The sequence below is a fragment of the Procambarus clarkii genome, chromosome 92 (assembly GCF_040958095.1).
Source record: "Procambarus clarkii isolate CNS0578487 chromosome 92, FALCON_Pclarkii_2.0, whole genome shotgun sequence".
NCBI classification, from domain to species: domain Eukaryota; kingdom Metazoa; phylum Arthropoda; class Malacostraca; order Decapoda; family Cambaridae; genus Procambarus; species Procambarus clarkii.
This window is the reverse complement of record NC_091241.1, coordinates 3,993,517-4,011,431: the sequence shown is the minus strand read 5'-3', so window position 1 is coordinate 4,011,431 and position 17,915 is coordinate 3,993,517. Positions and strand designations below refer to the sequence as shown.

The 17,915-nt window shown below is 42.9% G+C and overlaps 1 protein-coding gene across 3 annotated transcripts in view; it reads right to left on the bottom strand.

The window, feature by feature from the left end:
- The window catches only part of LOC123775150 (nucleosome-remodeling factor subunit NURF301), a 98,738-nt gene that overhangs the window by 27,276 nt on the left and 53,547 nt on the right, over nucleotides 1-17,915 (bottom strand). For all 3 annotated transcript variants that reach the window (XM_045770073.2, XM_069319168.1, XM_069319169.1), the window contains exons 14-16: nucleotides 15,821-15,972; nucleotides 7,589-7,757; nucleotides 3,951-4,144 (exon numbers count right to left, since the gene is read on the bottom strand). In XM_045770073.2, coding sequence (XP_045626029.2) covers nucleotides 3,951-4,144; nucleotides 7,589-7,757; nucleotides 15,821-15,972 — 515 coding nt within the window. The remainder of the gene's footprint in view (nucleotides 1-3,950; nucleotides 4,145-7,588; nucleotides 7,758-15,820; nucleotides 15,973-17,915) is intronic.

The window sequence follows — 17,915 nt, the reverse complement described above, 5'->3', positions numbered from 1 at the left end:
AGCAGAAGTGCCCTCTATTGGCCACCATGTAAATTAAATTAATGTTCAGTGGAACCTCAGTGTACGAATTTAATCTGTTCCAAGAAATGCAACGTAATCTAAATATTTGCACATCGAATCAAATCTTCCCATAAGAAAATGAAAACTGAATTAATCCATTCCACACACCCAAAAAAATTAACTTAAAAATACATTTTATATAGAATACTGCTCATATTGTAAATAAAATTAATGAACATTTAACTGCACTTTAATTTTTTGAGGACTCTTGTTGGTGTATGGAAGACAGTGAAGAGGGGTGAATGAGAGGAGAATGAGGGGAATAGTATTTGGCAGGGAAGTCCCCATCCATCATTACTTTAGGCAGTGATAAAGTTCCTGAAGTATTCTCTCTCTCTCCTACATTTTGTAGGTATACCACTATGACCTGGTTGTGGCTCACTGGTTGTTTGTCTCACTAAGATCTGTCTAAAGACACTTGTTTTGGTGTACATTTTAACAATTGTCTGTAGTGAGACAACAATTTTATTTTTAACAAAAAGGCTTGCTACAGCTTTATCTGGGCGAGTCTTTTCAGAAAACTTTGCAGTTCTTATATTGCACACATTTTCCTATCCAGAACCAACACATGCATAACATCTTCATGTTTACAAATGTTTTCTTCTATCGTCATCCTCACAACTACATTATTTTCTTATGTTCAACTTTACCATTGACTTTCTTGGGACCCATGGGCATGATATTTATATAATAACTTTTATGTTAAGCAACAACAAAAAACCAGCCTCGAATGTAATGAAACACCATTTTCTGGGTGAGCCCTGGAGGCTTCCCGGAGCTATCAGGCTGATATTTGTTATATTAGTCTGGGGCATCAGTCAATTGGAGTTCAGCCTACTGCAAACCATGAGCTAGAACCTGGCCCCCTTAGAGAGGCAAAGGGAGCAATGGCCTATGGAAACCCCCATGTATTTGGAGGCATTCCGCGTCAGCCATTGACCGGGGTTGGCACCCAGAAAGGTAGGCACAACAAAACAAACCCCACATGGTAAGAAAATTGCAACCGAAGACCGAAAAGAAAGGCGGAAATCCCTCTACTTAAAAACAAGCAAACACCACACTCTGCCGCCATGCTGCTTGACTACGCAGCCCTCCTCTTCCCAAGAGGCGGAAAGGGGAGCCCCAGACCCCCTGCGTAGGCTACTCAATAACTCCAATTCAGAGGCTGAGCATCAAAACCCACATGAAAAACCGCTGACCAGAGGAAGGGAGGGAGGGAGGATACCAGAGAGCTTCCGGGGCTCACCCAGAAAATGGAGTTTCATTACATTCAACGCTGGTTTTCTGAGGGGAGCCCCTTTGGCTCCCAGGAGGTACCTAACTGAAGATAAGGAAAAGAGGGGCTTACCCTCTTACGGGGTCTGGGGCTCCCCTTTCCCCCCTCCCCTAGCTGCGCAGATGTGCGGCGCGGCTCGTGCGATGTCATGCTTGTTTGCTCGTTTTTATTTGGGGAGTTCTGTCCACTCGTTTGTCTATTTTTATTGTTTTCACCAGAATAGGGGTTTGTTTTGGGGCGCTTACCCTTCTGGGTGCCTGTCCCGGTTGATGGCAGATATAGAATGCTCCACAATCACATGTGCATTTCTATAGTTCATTGCCCCTCGTGCCTCTCTGACGGGGCCAGATTCTGGCCGTGGTCCCCGGTAGGCCTAGACCTCCACCCACATTGACTGATGCCAAAAGTTAGGACTATCCCTATCAGCCTGGATAGCTCCAGGGAGACCCAGAAAAACTGCATAACCCTGAGAGCACCTTAAGATGCTTTGTGCAGTTGAGTGGTTTTAAAGAAACAATTTAGTTAATATTAGCTCAATTCTACAAATACAGTAAAGCCAAATGCGTCAAATAAATAAATGTAAAAAAACAGCATTGAATGTAATGAAATGCCATTTTCTGGATGAGCCCCAGAGGCTCTCTGGAGCTATCCGGGCTGATATGAATGTATGAGACTGTGGCATCAGTCAAAGTGCATGGAGTTCTTAGGCCACAATAAAATCTTTCACTGGTGGATAAACATGTCATGTGCATGAAGGATAAAAACACTTGGAACCTATGAATACAAGGGCTGGAGCCATTCACCCAACGTGAAATTCAGAATGTGCAAACAAGTGCCGAGAGCCAGAAATATTTTCTCAGATACTGGATGTACTGTACCAGTACAGTATATCAGTGTGTTTATATATTTTGTTTAATACACTAATATTATTAGGATAATAATATTATCCTAACAACATTATTAGGCTAAAAAACACTAGGTTTATAAATCTACAGACCATCTGCTCTTTTGAACACTTGTTAAGTGGAGCGAGTAAATTCGACCTGCAAAGTGAGTGTTGGAACTGAAGTTTTGCCAAAGTGACAATTGCTGAATCTAGGCTACACTGATTATTTTATGAGTACTATTTGTTATTCACTATATATTCTGCAATGCTATTCATTATTTACTGTCCCCCAGTCATTCCTAGATCTATTTCACTTGCCAAAATTACCAATTTCAGGTGTTAACTTTCAATTCCCGAGTAACATTCATTTACAACAAAGTGTGTGCCCGATGAAAGTGTTATGCTACAAAGTCGGGTTAGGGGAAGTACAGGCATACCTCAGTTTAAGAGTTTAATTGGTTCCTGGAGACGCCTCGTATTCCGAAAACTCGCATTCCGAAGCTAATTTCCCCATAAGAAATAAAGGGAAATGAATTAATCCGTTCCTGACTACCCCAAAAACCCCACATCAAACTAAATTTTTATACCTAATTCATCTAAATAAACCTACAAAACTATGTTCAAGTTATTACTTACCTTGCTGTTGAATGCTGTAGGCGTATGGAAGATGGTGAGGAGGTGGGAGGAAGAGAGGAGTTACTGTTTGAAAGGGGAGTCCCCTTCCATTATCACATCAGGCAGTGAGGACTTCACTGGTATGCACACTCTGGCACATTTTGCCTGCATACAACTAGGACTTGCTTGTTTTACTAAGAATTTATTTAATGACACTTGTTTTTCCCTACATTTTAACACTTGTCTGTAGTAAGACATCACATTATCATTTAAAAGGTCAATGCAACGGCCTGCTACAGCTTTATCTGGGTGAGTTTTTTCAACAAAACTTTGCAGTTCTTCCCATACTTCACACATTTTCTTAATCAAGAAGGGACATCCTCTACTGCCTCTACTCATCACAGCTATTTTCTTAGGTTGAACCTTACCAATGGCTTTCTTGAGACCCATGGCAAGATATATAATGACAACTTTTATGCTCAAATGGCCAAAAAAATGATAAAAAACTGTAAATCCTTGTGAAGAATTCAGGTGGGATAGTCACTGGACACGAGACACTGGTAAACTGAGGCGCGATCGCCATGCCACCACGCGCCAGTCGGCCTGTACACGTACTGTATCAACAAACTCGCGTCCCGAGGTAACCCTCGCCTTCCGAGACATATTTTTGGAGTAAATCCTGCTCGTCTTCCGAAAAACTCGCATACAGGGACACTCGCATTCCGAGGTACCACTGTAAATGCAATAATTCAAATTCAAAGAGAAGGGCCAGCAGAAATATGATTACTGTACTATGTATGAAATATTGAGGAAAATAGATAAGATGGACACGGACAGACTTTTCCATATACAGGAAACTTGGACAAGAGGACATGGGTGAAAGCTGGAAATGTAAACGCGCCAGAGAAAAGGTAAAATGTCTAATTCAATAAAAAAAATAAAGCCACCTTCATCCACAGCTTCAAAAGTAATTATAGCAAAGAATTATAATGTTAAGAAACTCTCCAGCATCAGCAAGAAAACAACAATGTATGTGGCTGCAATAACATCAGTGCAAAGGGTCTACAGAGCACTCTTATGTCTAAAAATTGGATTATTAACAAAAAATCTGACCTGGTCTCGTGCTCTCTTGGAAGGAGTGGCTCTGGATGAAACAGAGTTGATGGTTGGAGTTGCAGTGGTTGTGGAAGTGAGTAAAGTCTGGCCATCTTCCTTCTTGGTTTGTTCACTGTTGTATTTTTGCAGTTGCATCAACTTTTCTTCAATATCTGGCGCCAAATCTTCACGACTTAAGGCTGACTTTATAGCTGCGCCAGGAATAGAAAGAAAACAACATATATACTACTGTACATATACAGAGATAAGGTATATTGGGTAATTAACCCCTTAAAGTGCAGTTATCATCATTAATCCCCAGGGGTAATGCAGTAATAAAAATTTTGATTTTAATTATCATCATTCAGTCTTGTACAAATTATATACATATGGTTAAAATACATTTAAATATAACATTTAATTCAAGAATTTAGAATTTAATTTAATTTATAATAGAATTTATAAGAATTAAAATTTGATGTAATCGAGTTAACCAAGACCCATGAAAATGTTCTGAATCATTCTTATTTGCTTACTATGCAAAGAGGATATCATGTTATTGTGGCCTGTGAATATTGTCAAACCATAAATGTTTTAATCTCTCTCTGGATGAGGATCCCAGGCAAAATGGTAGCAAAGGAGAGGGCTGCAAGACACTTCCTTTGAGCTGTACCAGGAAAAGACTTACATGCAATATAGATGTATATATTACTGTAGGTCTATATACAGTTCTCAATAACTGTTACTGTAGGGGCTACTCAGTGGTTCACTGCAGCTAATCCCTCTGGTTTGCTCAACACCTATTTCGAGTTAGGAGTGAGGTACTGATACAGAGGTTTAAGACAGCTCTAGAATTAGTTAGCAGATATAAAATGCTCCACAATCACATGTGCATTTAGAAATGGCCTCTATAGGAGGGCACGGGCACGAGGAGCATGGCCTCGTGCCCATGACCGATTAGTCATGGGCACGAGGACAGACTGCAGGCTGGCTGGACTGAATAACCCTGCAGACAACCTGGGAGATTCGAGCCCTGGAATAGGGAAGAAGGGAAACCGGGTCAATCCAAGCGTGTCCCCAACTACCAATGCCGTGGCGTGCAGGTAATGGTAAAGAGCTGCAACTGGGCAAACCACATGATGCACCCCCAGCCGAATCAACCAAGCATCAACAACCCAAAGACCCCTCCGGAAAGCAGCAATCTCATTCTTCGCCAAAAAAGGAAATGGCTGCCAACGAACAAACCTACCACCAGGACCAAAAGAGCAGAAACCCCTGCGCCAGAGGAGAGCATGAAGCTTCCCTACCCGACCCCCAGAGGACAATGCCAACAGGAAAAGAGCCTTAGAAAAACAATCCTGAATCGAAGGGACCACAACAAACCGAGGAGAAGATAGAAAAGAGAGCATCTGGTTACACAACCAGGATGGTTCATGCGGTATATCGCTGCATACCTGGAGAATGTATGAGCAGGCCGGAGTTGAAACAAACTATGAGACAGCTTGCGGAACGGAGCAAAAGTAACATCTATACCAAATGCAAGCTGAAGCGCCTGTACCAGTGCCGCATGATACAAGGCGACAGTATTCAAAATAAGCTTATGATCCTAAAACAACCAAGAAAGGAGGGACAAGACAACCCAATCCTAAACAGAAGAGAACCTTCGGAGGGCCAAGAAATAACAAAAGGACCGCCAGGAAACTTCAATGAACTTCAATGCCGCCAAGACGAAGCATGCAGGTGGGGCACCATCAATGAAGCCACCTGTTCACCATACAAATGGTCATAGGCCCACGTCAGAAAGACCAGACATGAAGACTTGAGGAGAAGACCGAGAAGAAGGCCAGTACGTAGCGGACTGGCCCAATCTGCTGAAAGAGGCGGAGCCGTTGCAAAACCCCCGGATTTGGACACTCGGCAAGCAGCGCCTGAAAACGGCCAGCGCCAGCGGCTGGGCCTTGGTTTCTACTCAGGACTACTCTCCGTTGGCAAGTTAGAGGTTAGAGAATTAAATATGCCAAAACTAGAAGACAGAAGAAAAAGAGGTGATATGATCACTACGTACAAAATAGTAACAGGAATTGATAAAATCGATAGGGAAGATTTCCAGAGACCTGGAACTTCGAGAACAAGAGGTCATAGATTTAAACTAGCTAAACAAAGATGTCGAAGAAATATAAGAAAATTCACTTTTGCAAACAGAGTGGTAGACGGTTGGAACAAGTTAGGTGAGAAGGTGGTGGAGGCCAAGACCGTCAGTAGTTTCAAAGCATTATATGACAGAGTGCTGGGAAGATGGGACACCACGAGCGTAGCTCTCATCCTGTAACTACACTTAGGTAATTACACACACACATTATGCACTAACTTGCCTAAACTCGCAAGTTTGAAGTTAAACAACTTTAGACACATACACCCACCAGGGGACTCGAACCCTTGCCAGTACAGATGCTTCACAGCACCTGGCATAGCTGGTACGCACTAAACCCACTGCACCAAACTCAGAGCCTTAAAAAGGATGGAAATTTCGAGGTATTTAAGCCCCAGATACCTCCACCCCCCAAGACCACCAGAGCAGGTGAGAGGTCACTCATGTTTTTTCATCAAGCACCTGTTAATATGGGAGAACATGGTGTCTATGCTTTATGGACTAACTTAAATAATAAAAAAATATTATGTATTATAACATATACAAATCGCTGTAAAACTATGTGTACAGGCTGAAGACTAGTTTCGTGCTAAAATTTGAGGATTATTTTTCTGCCTGGCGGCCTAAATAACATGCCAGCCTGCCTCAAGTGGACCCATCCAGGCCTGGTCAAGCTAAACAGCCCATGTGCTCTCCACCCTCACATTATACTACAGTGTGGAGAACATTTTGAAACATTTTTCAAAATTTGTGAAAACATTTTCTTAAATAACTTTTTTATTTTATTGTAATTTTGATCAGTTTTTGCCAAGACCATGTCTGGTAGCAGCAGCAGTGTGCCAGGTTGGATGTTAGAAGGTTGTGCTAACCATTAAAGGAAAGTAGCGTGTTACAGAACTCTGTGAAAGTGGTCAGTCGGCTGTGCGTGTTGCCAAGGAATTTGGTATAAGTGCTAATAATGTCATGTACTGTACAGTAATTTTAGTGTTGTGTTAAGTTAGGTTATGTAAATTTTCAAGAATTATTTATTTGAAGATATACATTACTGTACCGTACTGTAAGCAACATCATTTAAGGAGATGAGCTACAACAGGGTAAGCTGAAGTTTGAAAATGAAGCATTGAAAATGTATGAATGAGTTTGGGTGTATATAAATAGCAGTTGCCACATATGGGCTAATAGGCTTTCTGTGATTTTCATAATTCTTGTATACTTATGTTATCTTACATAATTCTTGTATACTTATGGTATTCATATTACAGAAACATTCTCTAGTGAAATTAGTCTGTCATCACAATATGTAACGATAATGAAAATAATAATCTTGTATAATTCATATTTTTGTTCCATTCAGAATCCTGTCCCACATAACCTCTGAATTAGCAAATTTTGCTTACACTATGCATATCACTTATGCTATGATTCAATTGTACAGTATATTCCTCTCTCACTAAGGGTATAATAAAAATAATGCTTTCTTTATTAAGGATAGGACTTTAATACTTACTTTGTTGAATATATTCCTGTGTGAGTACAAATTTCTTTGGTGAGGAAGTTGGAGAAGGAATATTTTTGTCTGGACTAGGTTGTCCTGTTAAAGAATCTATTTCTGGTGTTTCCACCAATCCTCCCACAGAATTATTACTTTTGCCAATACTTCTTTCCACTGGCGAGTTCTGAAAGTAAATTTATTGAGATTCATGCCCATACGGAAAAGCAATATACATGTTAAAAGACAAAAGTATCAGTGATCTTCAATTCTAGAATAATTTGTTTTTATTATATAGTACAGTACTGTAATTAAAAAATCCAAACTGACATTTTCTAACCTTTGTTCTTCCTTTCATTACAACCTAGACACAGCTATGTTTAATGACTGCTTACATCATGTTTACACACTGACATTACCAGTCACAGTAGCCAAAGACAGGCATCTGACACGTTATACCTTCTATGTTGCACATTGTCCGTGCCACGTGGCAATGTTCATTCTTTCTCCCTCCACCATGCTGACTCGTGGGTTGGTGACACCTTCAACCCTGAGTCATGTAGAGTTTGTTCACTTTATATGACTCTTGTTTTTGACCCTCCTGATGAGGTTAGGGATTATTAGGCAGCGACCAATTTGTGTGTTCGGGCTTCGAGATTGCAGTGGTCTAAGTTGTGTGCCAGGTTGGATGACCTGGAGCTACTATGTTTGGTGTTTAGAGACCCAGATTGGAAATGTTGGTAAATTCTACCTTGGTTCAGTCTACACCTCCAATTCCTTCCCTTTCGGGCCAAGTTTGCCCTTTCTCTGATCCTCCCCTCCCAGCTTCCAGCCCCGAATTGTCTGAGGGTTTCTGTGTCGGGGAAGGGTTTAGCTTGAGATGTGGGTTCAGCCAGCTCCGGGAGTTGCCCCTACCGATTCGGGAGAGGAAGCAAATGAAGCCTGTTAGTCCTGCTGTGGCAATTTATATCAAAGGAACCAAGTGAATAAAATCAAAGGAATGCCATTATGAATACAGCAGCACCCATAAATACCCGGGAGACTTTTTAGTAAGACGAAGTGAAAAAGAATGGCAAGAAATGTCCAAAATTTACCATCAACTCAGTCAAATGCTAGACAGAACATAGATAATGAAGCACCCCTATCAGCAGCACCCAGCACTTCCACAAATACGATAACATCTTCCGTATTAGCCAACATACAAGAAATGAAAACGTGTAAAACGAAGTTCGTTTTATAACTAGTCTTAACTAGTCTCCTAAATGCAGCAAATGCAATGTTTGCGGCTTTGACTGAAACACACACAAAGGGCTATTATCACAGTGAGATGTGGATACCAGAATTCAATCTTTTCAGATGTGACAGAAAACATGGTGGGGTCAGCCTATGAATCAAAGACACACTGTACAGAGCTGCTAAACACCACAAATGAGAGTCAAAACAGAAATTCTAAATGTGGTGATTGTCCTTGAATATATATCACCCGATGCAAATCCTCAGCAGTTTAATGATCGACTTATGAAAATAGAATACTGCTTAGAAAACCTCACAATCCCTTCCCAAATCATCATCGTGCTTGGCAACTTCAACTTACAGCCCCTAAAATGGTAAAATTGTCTCAAATACAGTTATACCAGAGAGAATCCCAGAAAAGGGATTTCTAAGTCTAAGGGAAAAATCACACACAAATGACCTCTTGCAGATGTGTAACAGCCTTAAACCAGCAAATAGTAGAACCAACTAGGAAAGAAAACACCTTAGATCTTATTCTTACAATGATGAACCAATTAGGGACATAATGATTACAAATACATATTACTCAGATCACAACCTAATTGAAGTTCAGACATGCATGGGCAATAGATCTGAGCAGCCAGTCTCAAATCCAAGGGAAGGAGAATTCAGCAAATTCTATTTTTAATAACAAACAAAATAACTAGGAACAAATAAACAAAGACTTACAGAAATATACTGGAAAAGGCAGCTAGATAATGCAAACTTAAACCAGTGCCTTGAGAAAATAAGAACAGCAACACTAGAAATATGTGCAAAGAGAAAAGAATGAGAAAAAGATGCAAACTGGAAGAATGTCATTCTCTCTATAGGAAACAAAATCTAATCACTGAATATCTCCAATGCTTCACTCTGTTCCAAGAATGACAAAGAAGGCTCTTTAAAGAAATAGAAACAATCAAGCTTAAGTTGCAAGAATCATATAAAATCCAGGAGTGAAGGTCATAAGTGAAATAGAAAGGAATCCCAAAATTACTTTTTCTTCTATGGAAAAATCTGGAACAAAAATTCCATGCTGCAATGGACCCTTGTGCATGGGGTGATGGAACATTCACAGATGATGACAAAGAAGTGAGTAAAATACCGAGGCACCAGTATGATTATGTTCGCAGAGAACCCCTGAACACACTGCAGATCCAAAAAAATTCTTTATGAATGTGACACCACCATCAAACCATATATCAGATGTCACCCCTAACTCAACTTGACTTTGAAGCAGCCATATACAGCATACCCCATGCACTCTCCACCAAGCCCAGAGTCCTGGAATTTTATGTTCCCCAAGGTTTGCAAAAAAATAAAAACCAGTGTTGAATGTAATGAAACGCCATTTTCTGGGTGAGACTCGGAGGCTCCCCGGAGCTTATCCAGTTGATATTCTAATGTCAGACTTTGGCATCTGTCATATGTATGGAGTTCTATGGGCCTACCGGGGACCACGAGCCAGAACCTGGCCCCCCTCAGAGAGGCATGGGGAGCAATGGCCTATAGAAACCCCCGTGTGCTTGGAAGAATTGTATTTCTGCCATTGACCGGGTTAGGCACCCAGAAAGGTAAACGTCCCAAAACAAACCCCTATTCTGGTGAAAATTGCAACCAAAACCCGAACAAGTGGATAGAACTCCCCAAACAAAAACGAGCAGACTAGTACGACGTCACCTGTCGTCCGCCGCTGTCTGCGCAGCTCCCCCCTCCCCAGGAGGGGGAAGGGGAGCCCCAGACCCATTGCGCCGGCGATCCACTCCCCAGTTCTGAGGCTGGATGTCAAAACACATGAAAAACCGCGGACTGGAGGGAGGGAGGGATGCCGGGGAGTCTCCGAGTCTCACCCAGAATATGGCATTTCATTACATTCAACGCTGCTTTTTTTTGGGAAACCCCTATGGCTCCCCAGAGCTAACTACCCACGGAGGCAAGAATAGGGACTTACCTGGGAGGCGGTTGCTGCTCACTCCTCAACCCGAAGTCGAGACAACTGACTGCATCCACCGACGCAAAGTGACACAGGCCCGACTTGGCCCAGGAACGTTAACAAGGTAACGAGCAGCCAGGACCCTGTCTGACCATCAAAATCCCTGCACCCGAATGTCAGACCAGGACATATTACCAAAGACGGCGGTAAGAGCCGCGAACCTGTGGACATCATGGGCAGGGGGATAGACCGCAGGCCTTAATAACCCTGTGGACATCCTGGGAGACCCGCAAACAGGGAAGAAGGGAAATCAGATCAACCCAAAGCGTGTCCACGGACACAGAAGCCGTGACGCACAAATAATGGCAGAGAGCTGCAACTGGACACAAAACATAATGCACCCCCGGCCTAACCAACCAAGCATCAACAATCCAGGGACCCTCCGGAAAGCAGCAGTCTCATTCTTCGCCAGGAAAGAAGAAGGCTGCAGACGAACAAACTGATCTCCCCGACCGAAGGAGCAGAAACCTCTGCGCCAGAGGAGAGCATGAAGTTCACCAAACCGACCCCCAGAGGCCAATGCCAACAGGAAAAAAGAGCCTCCAAAAAACAATCCGGAACCGAAGTGGCTACAACAAAACTAGGAGAAGAAAGAAAGGAGAGCACTCTGTCTAAAGACCAGGATGGCTCAAGCAGCGCATGAGCTGGCTGGAGATGAAACAAAGCCCGAAACAGCTTACGAAACGGTGCAAACGCGACATCAATACTGAAAGCAAGCTGAAGTGGCTCCGCCAGCGCCGCACGATATGAGGCGACAGTGTTAGGCATAAGGAGACAGTCCTGGAACAACGAAGAGAGAAAGGACACCACCACCCTAACAGAAAGCGAAGTACAACGACGAAGACGTAAGAAGAACCGGAAGGACCACCAGGAAACTTCATACTGCCGCCGAGACGAAGCCTGCAGGTGGGACACTAATAAGGAAGCCACCTGATCACCATAGAGATCGTGATAAACTCGAGTCAAAAATACCATATGCGAAGACTCGAGAAGATCGAACCATCCAAGTGCAAATCGGTCCGATCTGCTTGATCCCCGGTATCGGTCCGATCCCCCACCTCGACCAGTCCTGCCGAAAGGCGTCGACCCCAACGGCAAGGCCGTCGGGAAAAGGCGCCACATACAGGGGAAGGCACTGTGACCACGCCGACGCGAAGAGGTCCACCCCAGGGCGTCTGAACGTCTGGCAAAGCCAACGGAAGGAGTCGGCGTCAACCGCCCATTACATGGAGAGGGGAACGAAACAAGACAGGCTGTCGGCCAAGACGTTGGACACTCCCTGCACATGAACTGCCAGGAGAGCGAGGGAGCCAGTCGGCCGAGCGGACAGCACGCTGGACTTGTGATCCTGTGGTCCTGGGTTCGATCCCAGGCGCCGGCGAGAAACAATGGGCAGAGTTTCTTTCACCCTATGCCCCTGTTACCTAGCAGTAAATAGGTACCTGGGTGTTAGTCAGCTGTCACGGGCTGCTTCCTGGGGGTGGAGGCCTGGTTGAGGACCGGGCCGCGGGGACACTAAAAAGCCCCGAAATCATCTCAAGATAACCTCAAGAGCCAAACCCCGAGAATTCACCAGACAAATCACCCGAAGCGACCAGCGCCAAAGAGCCAAGGACCGCATTGAACCGCCCCCCCCCCCCCCTGGTTCAGACAATGAACCACCGGGGAGCAGTCCGAATGCAACCGGATTGTCAACCCACGGGCGACTCGAAGCCTCCAAAAAGCAAACCACACCGCCGCGAACTCCCGCACATTGCTGTGGGCTCAACAGAAGAATGGACCCCACCGTCCCTGGCCGGCCTGGTTAGTACTGGTCACAAAGCCCCAGCCGAGAGATGACACATCCGTGAACACATCGAGCGAGGCTTCAGGTAGGAGCCAAGGCACTGAACCCCGAAAAACCCGAAGAGGAAGCCGGCGACACAGCAACCGACGCAAAGCCCCTGGGGTCCGAACCCGGCGATTGCGAGAGAGGCGGAAGGGCCATCCCCGAGTTCTACCTCGGGGGATGGCCAGAACACCAGAACAGCCGACAAACAGCCTCCTGGTGCTTCAGAGCTCATTAACTGTTTAATAATTAGAAACAAAGCTGACAAAGATTGAGAAAAGATGTACAGGTTCGTAAGTGCTTGCGTAAGTGCTTTTGTGAATCTGGCCCCTGGAATCCAGATCTCGCTGTCCAAGAATTCCCCTGCGTGGGTTTCTGTGAAAGCTCCAAATACTGCATTTGACTCTGTGAGGAGGCCATTTATGATTTGTACTTTGTTGTTTGTTCTTGTTTTTAGTCCTTGTTTGTTGGCAAAGATGAATGATGTTACTCTATTAGGGATAGTTTGACTGGGAGACATTTGACAAGCCCATTATGCGTGGACATATTGAGTTTGTTCTGACCAGTGCTGATTGTTGTAGGGCAGTTGCCTGTCATAGTTGTAGTTCCTTTTTGGTGTGTAATTGTATCTGTAATTCTGGTATGCAAGTGGATCTGGCATCCAGTTCCATACATTCTCTATGCTCCTCCTTTTGAAATCTCTTTTGGTTTGGTATAAAAAATTGATCGATTTTCCTCCAAATTCATTATCTTGCTTGCCATTCTTTATGTAGCGTTCTGTGCCTTTCACGTGAAAGTATGGGTAGATGAGGTCATAGCCTTTTCTTTCCTCGAGTGAGGTTTGGCTCATGTCAGGGTGGAAAAACCTACATGCTGATCCAAATCGACATTGACCTTTCCTAAGCATATTTAAACATTTTTTGTGATGGTGGTAACTGCATTCTAATCCTTTCTTATTACCAGCATATCTATGTCTGCATATGCCCTTTGCATACCGCGCTTGCTCCAGTACTTTTTCTCATCTGCATATCAGACAAAGACAGGGATACAAACTATAGTATTATATCATCTTATGCAGATGACACTAGAATTTTCATGAGAAAAGACAATATAGAAAACAGAGCAAACCTCCAATTGGATATTCAGTATTTAAAGTCTTTTAACGGCCACAGAAAATAATGTGACGTTTAATGAGGATAAGTTTCTGTTATTGCGCTAAAGAAAAAATAAACATGTTAAAGCAGAAACCACATATAAAATGCAGTCAAATCACTCTATTGAAAGAAAAACAATGTAAAAGTTTTAGGAGTAATTATATCAGAAGATTTTACTTTCATTGACCACAACATAGCAGCAGTCACAACTGCAAGAAAAATGACAGGCTGGATAACAAGAACCTTCTAAACAAGAGATGCCACATCAGTGATGAAACTTTTTAAGACAGTAGTGCTCTCTAGAGTGGAATATTGTTGTACACTAACAGCCCCATTTAAAGATGGAAAAAATTGCTAACCTAGAGAGCAAGCAAAGATATTTTACTGCTAGAATCCTCTCAATAAAACATCTAAATTATTAGGACCTCTTAATTTTTTTTTATCTGTACTCCCTAGAGGGCAGGTAGGAGAGATGCATAACAATTTACACTTGGAAAATACTAGGAGTTGTTTCATATCTACACACACACAAATAACACCACATAAAACCAGAAGGCATGGCAGGATGTGCAAAATAGCTCCATTAAAAAGCAGAGGTGCAATGGGAATGATGTGTGAACACTCAATCAATATCAAAGGCCCAAGACTTTTCAACACACTCCCCCTACACATACAGGGCATAACTGGCTGATCTCTTGCAGTGTTCAAAAGAGAACTTGACACACCTTCAAACGATATCTGATCAACCAAGTCGTGACTCATAAGTCAGGCTGCAAGCAGCTGCATCAAACAACCTGGTTGACTAGATCACCAAACAGGAGGCCTGGTCAGCAAACGGGCCCTGGGGAACATTGATCCTCAGAACCATAAACAGGTAAATGACAGGTACGCTCCTCCTTCCTTTCAAGCTACTCCCTTGGACTCTGTTTTTCTATTCCAGGTGGTGGGCGAGGACACTTGCTCTGTCCCGAGGTCCTCATGGCAGCTTCCAGGTATGGGGAAAAGTTGGATATTGGCCCTTGGGGTTCCTTTTCAACTCTTCCAGTTCTTGGTTCCCTCTGAAGGAAGTCTCCTTTGCAACAAGAGGGGTTTTCATATCCTCCCTCCCAGTATGAAAATGATTTGGGGTGCGGCTATACCCAGGGTTCAGTTCAGTGTGTCTTTGGGTCCATCGGGATTATTTTTCTGGTTTATTTCCTCTCGGGGTCCCTCCTGTGACAACTTGGGCAGCTCCTTTTTTCGTACCTCCTGTAAGACTCAGCTTACGCTTCATTGATAAACCCTTCCTCTGTTGAATTTGAGTTTTCTTCTCATTATTGGATGTGTTACGAGGTTCTGAAGTCTTTCTGGTAGGCAGACAATCCCTTGTTTTCGTTTGGTGCTTGGCACAGCTTTTGTTGGACCCTCATGCTGGAGTGGCATGAGGGTCAGATAAATGACCTCTGGGCAAGGCATCTTACACAGCAGGCTAGCATTTATGGTACAAACTCCCAAACACCAAGGAAGTTCCCAGTCAGGGCAGCCCTAAGCACATGCAGGTCGAGGCATACACAAACCACAACCCCACACAAAATGTGGGGCTTGCAAACACATACACCTAATGCAAATACTAAATTTTGAAATGATAAACAGGCAAATGGGCCCCATAGGGCAGAGTCCAAAAAGTGACCAACACTTATCAAGAAAATAGCTGGGATTGTTAACATGGGAAGATGCCAGCTTCAAGTGGTGCTGCCATCTGATGGTGGCCAGAAGTAACGAGGGGTTCGGCTTAACTACTAGGCGGATCATTTGCAGTCGGTTGTGGAGTTTTTTTTTCTTTGTAAACCTTGTAATTGAATGTTTTGCTTCTCTTCCCTTCTTTGGTGAGGGTGATATTAAGAATCCCCTGCTTCTTATGCCTCTCAGAGGGGCCAGGTTCTGGCTCTGGTACAGAAAGCATTGGGATATTTATATACTGTATTTAAATACATGAATAAAAGATGCTACAGCATCTAGCTCACCTGTTGAGGTTGTGATGATGGAGTCTGTTTCTGTGGAGAAGGAGACTCCTCCTGTTGTGAAGTTAGTGTGGACAATGGCTGAGTCTGCTGCTTTTTTGGCACGTGCAGTGTCAAAGCCATCACTGGGGAGAGTTGGTTCACTTGCAACTTGTCTAAAACAACAAAGAGGCAACATTATTATTTTTCATCCATACAAAAGGCTACGCAAATTAATAAATATAATAAGAATGGAACAAAGAGTCTGCTATACAAATACTGCATTCCTGAAAACATTCATTTCCTATTTCCAATAAGTGCAATAATTTAAATGGGACTTATGTTTTCGGGCCGCCAAAAAAGCCAGCGCTGAATGTAATGAAACATCTCTCTTTGGTGGATCCAAGGTGGCTCGTTGTTGCTAGCTGCTCTAGATGGCTTCACACGTATCACATCGCACCAGGCCATACACGTTAGTAATAGCTTATTGGAGAACACGTCAAAAACCAGGTCACTCACAGAGGCAGAGAGAGAGAGAGCAGAGAATACTGGATCACTGTAAACCAGGAAATAGCCACCAGAAAATAACAGCGAGACAAAAAAAGGCAAAAGTAAACTAAACAGAAAACAAGACACCCAACAGTTGGTCCATTTCACCACTAATTTCACCTCGCACCACTAGGTGGCAGCTTCAGGACCTAATGAATCAGGTGGTGGCCCACCTTCAGCCATGAGCAAAACCAATGCAACCCAAAGCTTCTGAAGGGAAGCCACTTTGGTCCAGGGAGCCACTTTGGATTCATCAGAAGAGGCATTTCATTAAATTTAATGTAATTTTTGGGAGGGCTTCCAAGGTGGTTCCCAATTGTTACCTCATAACAGAGAACAGGGAGAAAAGGAAGGACTCACCTGGTGTGGAGGAGGGAAGAGGTATAAAACCCACTTAGAATGAGGAAAGCAGACATGTAACTCTATCCAATGACATATATACCCAACACAGCCCCTATATATTAACCAGACAATGCACTGCCAAAACAGATGTCTGAATACACTGGTCAGCAAATTTTTAAAAGTTGTCTGCTTCCAAGATAAGAAGAGCTGTTTATCATGTATGCATTTTGATGTGCTGAATTTAAATATAATAATTCAAATGGCTGATAAGCTATTGTTTTATGTATATGGGTGGTAACAAAATCTTACTTAATTCAACAAGTGGGGGGGGGGATGCTGAATGTGTTTTCCCAGGCTCCTATGATGGACAGAGTGACCAGTCTCTCATGACATAGTGGGAATTTCTCACAAGACTATTCCAGAGAAAATGGCAGCAACTTGTGACTCCACACTGCAGACCCATCACAAGAGCTACAACTTTCAAGTCATCTACAGAGCTGCCACTGATGTTAAGTCTTTGTTTATACACCTCAATAGCTGCTTCATATCACAAGTTTCCTTTATATGGAATGCATGACCCAAAGGAATTGATGGCAAAACACTCATTATGCAGCAAAATAGCTTCAAGACTTATCTTGGCTAAAAGGTAGAACTACTCAGTGGTGACTACCCCTAGGAGCTGCTGAGCTGCAGTCTCCCCCAAACACTGCCAGGTGTATCACACCATCAACCTCACACTAGAATAATAAACAACTAACAAATGGGGGCACAACAAAATGTCTTTACAGTATATGTTATTTTCAACATATATAACTACCTTTTAACATTATTAAAATGACAAAAATTGAGGTTTTATGCTGTTTCTACACAGCAGAAACAGCTGCATTTGGTCCAGGAAAGTGCTAAGAGAATTAACACTTCATAGTCCAGCTCCCTGTGCATTCTCTCAAATGCTCTGGGCTGTTTAGTGATGCAAAATATGTTTTCAATTATTTCATGTTTTCTAAGTTATTTGTTATAACTCTAAATTTCATGTCAAAATGTCCATAAATGAATCTCTAGAGAATAAAAGCAAAAACTAAAATACATCATATTTATAATAGATTATGTTCTTCTCTCTATGTTCCTAACTAAACAGAGGGCTTGCCAGTTTTCCCGCAATGATGTTTAAAATGTTTACAATCATTTTACGTCTTCCAAGTTTTCCAGTTTTGGTGTCAAAATGCTC